The sequence below is a fragment of the Euphorbia lathyris genome, chromosome 6 (genome assembly GCF_963576675.1).
Source record: "Euphorbia lathyris chromosome 6, ddEupLath1.1, whole genome shotgun sequence".
NCBI classification, from domain to species: domain Eukaryota; kingdom Viridiplantae; phylum Streptophyta; class Magnoliopsida; order Malpighiales; family Euphorbiaceae; genus Euphorbia; species Euphorbia lathyris.
The window spans coordinates 4503853-4513223 of NC_088915.1; the positions used below are offsets into that span (position 1 = coordinate 4503853).

At 33.7% G+C, this 9371-nt stretch overlaps 1 protein-coding gene across 3 annotated transcripts; it reads left to right on the top strand.

Moving 5' to 3' along the window:
• Positions 1-850: 850 nt before the first annotated feature.
• On the top strand, positions 851-8994 carry LOC136232311 (uncharacterized). Of its 3 annotated transcripts, none has more exons than XM_066021386.1 (9): positions 851-1012; positions 1234-1288; positions 1524-1590; positions 2641-2950; positions 3052-3245; positions 3702-4023; positions 5411-5506; positions 7136-7258; positions 8148-8994. In XM_066021386.1, the coding sequence occupies exons 4-9, from the start codon at positions 2855-2857 to the stop codon at positions 8178-8180; spliced, it is 864 nt and encodes a 287-aa protein (XP_065877458.1). In that variant the 5' UTR covers positions 851-1012; positions 1234-1288; positions 1524-1590; positions 2641-2854; the 3' UTR covers positions 8181-8994. The 3 variants fall into 3 exon arrangements, with proteins under 3 accessions (XP_065877458.1, XP_065877459.1, XP_065877460.1); XM_066021387.1 differs by having other exon boundaries at positions 2646-2950; XM_066021388.1 differs by lacking the exon at positions 7136-7258 and having other exon boundaries at positions 852-1012.
• Positions 8995-9371: the final 377 nt, after the last annotated feature.

Below are 9371 nucleotides of genomic sequence, written 5' to 3' on the forward strand. Positions count from 1 at the left end.
TTTAAATCGAACTCGATCACTTTTTTTTTTGCGTATATACATATTATCATCTGAGTAGTCCAGAACCAATTTTAAAGTATCGCTGTAAAATTTCTTAAAATTAAGCTAGATTTGGACTACAAAAGTAAAATCGAATTGTTTTGGATAAGTTTAGAGAAATTTATCGTCTATCTATATTAATCAAATTAGATTTTGTAATTAAACGCAAACTCAATGAATTAATAACCATCCCAAACCTTAATTTATCGAAAACAGGGATCAAAATCATGAATAATAAGGATCATTCCAACGGCTGGGGATCTGAAACCTTTCATGATAGGTGGTTCCGGTAGCCGAGGGACCTGACTGGCCCCCTATGTCACCGCCCCCTTCTTAAAATGACTTCCGTTAAAACAATATATAATTCTGAAGGGGTATTTAGCACAGGTGTTCGCAAAAGTTTCAATGTCCTTAAAAACTCATAAAAGTTTAACTTGTCTTAATAAAATCACTTAAGTTTGTTTTTGTCCTAATAAAGTCACTTTGAACGTTTTTTAATTACCATTAGATCGAAAAACATCCAAAGTGACTTTATTAAGACAAAAACAAACGTAAGTGATTTTATTGAGACAAATTAAACTTTTGTGACCACCCGTGCTAATTGCCCCATTATTAGGGAGAGTTATTACATTTTTGTATAACATTAGGATTCTAGGATTAAATTGAAGTAAAATGTTTCTTTAGGGTCTGAATTGCAATTTTAAAATGCAAATTTTTAGTAGTTAACCTAATCAGGAAATGAACACGGGATTTACACGTGAGAAAAACCATAAACAAAACGGCTTTTTGGTGTTAAGTGAATTTAAATCGATCGACATGAAATTTCTTTAATTAAATTAAATTAAATTAAATTAAATCTCTCCTGCAGTGAATTCTTTCCTTTTTCGTTCTTCCTTCCTTCTGTTTCTGTGATATTCACATTTTCTCTTCAATCTCTGCTCAATCTACATCCGAAGAAGCGCGATATTCAATGGTTAGTTCGTTTTTTTTTATTGATTTCCTTGATTTCTTATTTTGTCATTCATTAATGGTGAATTGCGATCTCCTCTCCGTCGATCAGTTTTTCCGATGAATAATTTTTTTGGAATTATTTGTAGTTATTCAGTTTTTTGTTTGAGAATTAACTGATTATTAATTTCTTATTCTTCCTCCGGTCGTCAACCATTATTCCGTTCTTCGTCGGCTTCTCATTAGTGCGTTTGCCTTTCATTGGCTCCTCCACCGTCTGTTCATCCATCGAAAACTTGGAGTATGTAGATTTGTTTAACTTTTATGTGAAATTAATACGTGAAATTGCTTAATAGTGACATGAAATTGCTTGCGTTTTAGCTGTAACGAACTTATGAGTAACGGATTTTGTGATGTTCTGAAATTAATATATTCTTCCGGAGTTTCTGTTTGATAATTTTTATTGACAGTGAGTTTTTGATTTTCCTGTTCCCTATAAAGTAGTTTTTCAATTTGTTTTTTGTTGCCTGTATCAGTGTGTTCTGGATCTAGGTGACATCATCTGATGAGGGTGTAATTGCATGCTCTGATCCATTTCAATAGGTAAACCTCGTTTCTTTCTTTTTCTCTCTCTCTCTTTTGCTGTGTGTTTTCTTTCCTTCCATGATTGCGGGTAATGGAATTTCTTCTTGCGTTATTCAATGCTGGTTGTAATTATTTGTTGTTTCTCTTTCTCTTTTTGTAGTTTCTTATTTGTAACAACTCAATGAACATATGGTTTTTCTATGAGTTCCAATGACAGAGACTTATAAGAAACTGTCTATCCTCATTTCACTCTATCTTCCTTTTTAGCAGAAAATGGGAGTTTCAAGTATTCTTTTGCATTTCATTTTACTTTCATTTATGCTCTCTGAATTAGACTCTTGTTTTTTTTTTTAACTATCATGTAATGCTATCACTCCAAATTTTGTTACCTGGAGTGGACTGGTGTTGTCATTTCACTGTAAAGTACACCTATCTTTATATTGCTCTCTAATTTGATTTCTAACATGAGATTTGTCTAAAGAGAGGAAGAAGACAAGACTGGATTCCACACCATATAGGTTCCCTTTAATTCTCAATCTAATCTTAATTAACTGGTACAATAACTTTTGAAGTATTGACAACGGGTAATTATGGCAGAAAATTGAAGTTCTATTTAGCAAATATAATAATGGTGGTTTTTATCCAGTTTGGTGCTCTGTTACAACTATTATTTGGTTGGGTATTATGTTATTGCCTTTGTTATGACCTAATAAGAAATTTGTAGTTAAATGCCCCAAGGGGTTGGGCCTGGCGATAATCAGCTAATGTTTAAAGAGGTTCGAACCTTGGGGAGGTAGGATTTAAAAAATTGATCTGGACTTTAGTCCACCCTCCTACCTTTTAAAAGGATAAAAAAAGTTATAGTTAAATAATTTCTTATGTAGTTCAAATTATTAAAACTATTAGGATATTTAATTATCAACTTAAGGTTCACATCTTTTTTTCTTGTTTATATTCATATTACACTTTTCAAGTTACTTTTATTTAAACTTCTATAAGTTTCTTAAATTTTTACTAAGTTTTATTGTTTCCTTTTCTAAAATGCTTGTCCTTTTTTAATTCCGGAAGCAAAGCGAGGGGTTCGTCCTAGTAATAAATTAAAGGAGCAGAGAGAAGCTGTGAAGATTTCATTTCCTCAATGTAGTCCCTGCCGTTTCGATCTGTTCATCTGTTTTTCTTGGCTTGTTTGGTAAAAGAAAAGAAAGGAAAGGAAAGGGAAAAGAAATTTAATAAGATTTAAGGGCTTTGTTTTACTATTATTATTAGGGAGGTGGAAAGGCGTATGATGTTTTGTGGTGTATTGAAAGATCGAATACAGAATTGGCTTCGCGATTATGATAGGCTCCAATATTTGGCTGTCATCCTCATTTATATTCAGGTTTTTCCACGAATGATTGCTATTATTTTGTTCGAATTTGCAGTTTTGATATTAATGTATTGGAATGAGAAGATGAGTTTGATTGATTTATGATTTAACAGATTGGGTGTGCATTGATTGGATCTCTGGGGGCATTGTACAACGGTGTCTTGCTGATTAATTTGGGAATTGCATTGTTTGCTCTGGTTGCCATCGAGAGTAGTAGTCAGAGTTTGGGACGCACCTATGCCGTTCTTCTCTTCTGTACTATCTTGCTTGATATTTCTTGGTTCATTCTCTTTACTAGTGATATTTGGTATAAGTTTTTCTTTTAATAATGTTCATATTTTATTTTGTTGGTTCTGTTTAACTACTTAAGTCCACGCAATTTCTTTCACTAATTTTAGTTCTGTTCATTAAATCTGATTAGGGATATAGAGAATGCTATTCTTCTTATCCCTTACGATTGCTCCTCAAAAAATTTACTTTACTTAGTTTCATTCATCACATTATCAGATTCACATAGAAATTCTTGTTCACTTGAACGGGATTGGGGTGAAAATAGTCATTTCTTCGGTTTAACTTTACAAGAAGATAGAATTTCTTTTATTCAATAATAACGAGCCGTATCTGCATTATTTTGGAATACCAGCCTTCTCTCTTTATCCTATATATATATATCCTTTTTTTTTTTTAAAGTTTGTGCATATTGCAAATATGGGTTGAGATTACTGTCAAAATCTATTAACAGAAAGTAATATCTTGTTTTCAGGAACATCTCTCCGGATAAATATGGAACATTCTTTATCTTTTCTGTGAAACTCACTCTAGCAATGCAAATCGTTGGATTTTCTGTGAGGTTGTCCTCTTCTTTGTTGTGGATTCAGATTTATAGGTTGGGGATTTCTTATTCAGAAAGTAATGCTCCCCGAGAAGCAGATTTTGATTTGAGAAATAGTTTTCTAAGTCCAGTAACTCCAGCTGTAGCTAGACAATGTTCAGATTGTGATGTTGTTTTGGGGGGATCCATCTATGATCCAGCTTATTACTCATCTCTATTTGAAGATGGTCGGAACAATAGGTTTTTGCGTGCGGTATGTCATCCTTTTTTGTACCTGTAATTTTCTTCTGTTTGTTTGACTTGGCCCAGGTCCTTCTTATGAGTCATGTCCACGACCTTTTTATTTGCCATAGAAATTGCATTGTGTATCTTTTGAAGGGATGGCTGCAGGAAAGAAAAGATAGGATTAAACGTTTTCTTCCATTTGTTTGGATATATGCAATGAAGGAAAAACATAGCACTTCCTGTGTGCCTAAAATTTAAGGACTTAAATAGGTTGAGGAAATGATGAATTGCAAGAAATTCCTTTTCATTAATACCTACTCCCCCGCCCTTTCAACAGATTAGACACTTAAATGATTAATGTAAGCCACCGTTTTGTGCCCCAGGACATCCAAACATGAGGAGCAAATCTCCGTTGTCTATTGGCTGACTTGGCCTATGATACCTATGAATGACAGAGAATATGGCAAAACTTTGTCCAAATCTCAAATAAGAATTCAGACTCATTTTTGCTGACGAGTTGCTTTGCTTCTCATAATATACCCCCCTTCAAGTTAAACTAAGTTGTTTGACTTATTCAAAACTAATTTTAACATTTCAAGAAATTAGTTTCCGAGTTGGATTATATTTCAACAATTGATAGCACTTCCTGTGTGCCGAAAATCTAAGGACTTAAATAGGTTGAGGAAATAATGAATTGCAAGATATTCCTTTCTCATTAATACCTACTCCCCCGCCCTTTCAACAGATTAGACACTTAAATGATTAATGTAAGTCACCGTTTTGTGCCCCAGGACATCCGAACATGAGGAGCAAATCTCCGTTGTCTATTGGCTGACTTGGCCTATGATACCTATGAATCACAGAGAATATGGCAAAACTTTGTCCAAATCTCAAATAAGAATTCAGGCTCATTTTTGCTGATGAGTTGCTTTGCTTCTCATAATATACCCCCCTTCAAGTTTTTTTGTTTTTTTTTTAACCCCCCTTGATTGATTTCACGGTTTTATATGATGGTTCATGTTACCCGACCCCGAATCGTCTCGGGACTAAGGCTTTGTTGTTGTTGTTGTAATAACCCCCCTTCAGGTTAAACTAAGTTGTTTGACTTATTCAAAAGTAATTTTAACATTTCAAGAAATTAGTTTACGTGTTGGATTATATTTCAACAATTGATGTTTTTTTTTGGTTTTCTTGGTTGAGATTTTGCCCAAATTTGGAGGATCTCCATTCCTCAAACACACAAGTAAAATTAGTGAGAAGTATAATTATATGTAATGGTTACTGTACTCTTAAACATGCTTGAGGTGTTTGTCTAGTGTTCGAGTTTTGGTTTGTAAAATCTCTTTTTTCCCCATGTATTCTGAAGGAGAAATCATTTAACATCGATTCATATGATTATTTTTGTTTATTTGTAGGACCAAAATTCTGTTATTGTTGACAATGGATCCACTTCTAGTACCGAAGGTTCTCAGTTTAAGGCGTCTATTGACCGATCTCTTCACAATATAGACGTAAGTATATAAGATTGGATTTTATTTTCATAGGGTTGTACATGTGAATGGATCATATGTTCTCTTCACTTGTAGTGCTATGACTTCAATTAGGACTCTTCTTTTGATAAGGAATTTGATTGTCTAAATTGGAAATTTGACTGAATAACATAATGCAGGTGGATTTGTTTGAGTAGCTTCACAAGCGAAAAAATAACCTTTTATGTTTTTATGTGTCTGCACATGAGGAGATTGTATGTTGCATCACAATCACACAATAACAATATGTTGTTTTCTCTTAAACATTGCACTGGCTTGGTGGATGTACTTGACAAATCTAACATGCAGCTTGAAAGAAGTATAAATTTACTAGGGAATTTTTTCTGTCTCAACTTGCTTAACAAAGTAATCTTATGTTATACTTTTTCATCATTGATGAAACAAATTCCATTTTGTGGCATGACAGACTGGAAGGAAGTATTAAATAAAGTAATGATAGAATAGAATACACCTAATGTTATAGTTCTATATACCACAATAACCATCAAATTCAAGATACTCTAGATTACTTGGATATAGTATTGTAGATGTTTTATTGTGTTCAATTTTATTGCCAGCTTTGGTGAAATTTGAACATGTTTGCTCGTTTTTTGAAGTGAGGGATGATGACGCCCCAAAATCTGAAATTTCGTCCTTTTCTGGATTATTTTTTATTCAATTAAGAAAGAGCACTTTTTTGTCTACTTGGATGTACATAGCTTCTGTTTAATCCGAATTTCCTTCTAATTACCGTCACATATTAATATGAATTGGGTTTTAAAACTACTAGCTTAAGCTTTTAGTTCAATTGGTTTCATGACATGGTATCAGAGTTTCTTTGACCAAATGATCAAGGGTTCACAACTCCATTTATTGATTTAATTTCAGGACATAGTAATATGGGCCTGTGTTGTGCATGCTTCAAGCCCGGTGGGAATTTTAACTATCAGCTTAATCTCTTAGTTCAATTGGTTCCATGGCAATTACGTTAATTTCAAGGCTTTCCTTACAATCTAACTTTAGATTTTAAGGTCCTGAACGTTCACTACAGATTTAGGTGGCCTATTTGTGCCTTGGATTTATTGGTTGATCCAAGCTTTGAGCTTCATGGGCTTTATATATAGGGTCCAAAATTTTGTAAGAATCTGTATAACTATATATGACCTATCACTGAGAAGATCTTATAACATTCCATAAGTATAATTTAGAATGCTGAATTTTCTATTTAAAAAAGTTGACTAGCAAGCTATGTTTATGTAACATTAACAGAATAAATAAAAAATATAAACTCATCCCTTTCGTTGTTCATTTCCTAACCAAAGCAGCCTTAGTTTTTGTTTGAACTTGTAAATTTAGCTTACTTAATATTTAATGTACATTATTATAGTGATCATATCTATTTGAAATGCAACAAAAATAGAAAAATAGTTATTATAGGGTCAAGATATATCTCAGGATAAAGTACTGAAATTTAGTTCTAGTATTTATATTTATATGTATATATATAGTTTCCAAAACAACTTATACATGTTTACTGTGGAAAATAGGAAGTCAGGTTACATATAATATTGATTTGGAAAATAAAATATCTGTCTTTTCTGAAATATGAAGGAAATAGAACACATATTTGGAAAGAAAAACTGCAATATCACTGCAGCTTTGGAAGAAACGGAGAATACAAGGAAAACACACACCAAGGACTGCAGACATTGGCAAGAGAACTTCAAGATCAATGTATGTTTATATAAGTAACGGGAAATATAAGGACTACGAAAACTTAACTACCTTTATAAGTAAATGTCGTAATGCCTTGAATCAGTATAACACACTACGACAGGAAGCAACGGTGGTCTCGCGAGTTGGGGGGTCCAGGGGTGCGATGCGCCCCCTGGCCTGGGTCTGGGGGGAGGAGTCGCCCCGGCCCGACGGTATATCTTGTTTCCTATTCGGATTAGTATTGTGTTTCGGTTTTCTGTTTGGATTCGACATCGTGGGTTCCAAGTCGGATTAGGTTAGATTGAGTATTATAAATACTCCATTATGTAAACTTAATGATCTGGTTTTTCTGCCACCTAATAAATACTATTCTCCCTCTGCTTGTGGACTAACCAACACAACGTTGGTGAACCACGTAAATCTGTGTTTCGATTGTTTGTTTATTTATCTTTCGATAATTCTGCACAACAGTAAAAATGGAAGATTAATTGGAAAAGAGTCTTTAGAGTAGATCAAAGCAAAAAGTTGAAGTCTTATTTCTTAGATTGACAATGTAGATTCTTTTAGCTTTGTTTTTCTTGTCTTTGTTCTTTTGATCTTCAGACATGAAAATCCTCATGACTTATTTGATTCTATATTATATCATTGTTGTTTTTACCCTTTATGTTTTAAGTAGTGTCTCACTTCGTTAAGGCGAGCTCCTAGGGTGTTGCCTAGAGCCTCGGGCAATTTGAGGGTGTCTAGCGCATTTAGCAGAATAAATTCTCAAAATACTGTCCATAAGTTTTTCTTTACAAAATATCATTGTATGTATTTTAACGTTAAAGTTGAAATGTTTAGAGTAGCTATGATATTATTCTGATCGTGTTACAGTTCATATATTGACTAAACGGTGTTGCTCTTGCAGGAAAATGTTGATGACAAACTTCAAATTGTTTGAATTATGTTCTTGTACTTCTGAAATATCAGAGTTCGTAATCGCTCTTCACAGCATTACGTTTTGAGGCTGATTTCTTTGATGATGCCAGTTGTGCAGAAGTGGTGTTTGTACATAATTTCATTTTGCCATTTTTACCCCAAGTTGGTAGCCGGCAGTCTCCAAGTTAGAAGAGCCACATGTCCAATTTCCTCTGCATGAAAGCGATCTTAACGCCAAATATTCGACCGATTTTTCTGTTTGAGGGGCTTATTCATGTCATAACCGTCTGCAGGACTGTCGAAGGCCTACTAAAACCTAAAATGTAAGAAGACTATGGTACTGGACAAGCTATCTCTAGGTCCAACCGGCAATGTACACATCTTCCACAGAGCTACTGAAATTACCTAAAATTTTATAGAATGCAAAATTGATGTCAATTTTTTTCATTGGTTATTCACTCTGTTTTAGAGGCTGGTATTTGTTTAAATTGATTCGAGATAGTTTGCATTGATTTGAAGGGTGGTTTGTTTGAAACGGGGAGTTGCAGGTAACGGTCTTCCTCTCTCTTTTAGGAAGTCGGGAGAGAGATGCCGTCTGTTCACCCTTTGGTTTCAAAAAGAAGAGATATACATAAAGGTGCTACTTTTATTGTTTTTTTTGTCGAAATTCGGTGTGGGATTTAGGTAGAATAGATGAGATTATATTAATTTCTTGTACTAAAAATCATGATACAAATGGAGATTGAAAATAGATGTTACTGACAGCCAATTTTGAGGACAAATGAATGTGCCTTTGTTAATGATATTCATTCAGTATATTGCAATGCATACATGAATACGGAAGTGTCTACTGCTGATTTTTACTTGTATTCTGTATAATCTTCACTGCTACCATTATGACACAGCTAGATATCCCTATGTGGCACAGATGAATGTATTTTATTGCCCGGAAGAGGACTGAACTCGAGGAATTCAAAGAGGCTATTTTGTTACGATTGCACTCTATTCGAAAGGAAGAAAATCTAGGATGCAAGTAGTAGGATAATTACTAGGATTAAGGGAAAAGGTGTAAATTTGCCCCTATTGTTTTTGGTGCATGCTTAGCAGATAATTTAAACGGATTGGTTTGTTGATTTGTTATTTAATTGTTATATCAGACCTTTTAAGCATTAATTATGTTTAAAATGTTTATTCAGTTATTAAAATAGTTATA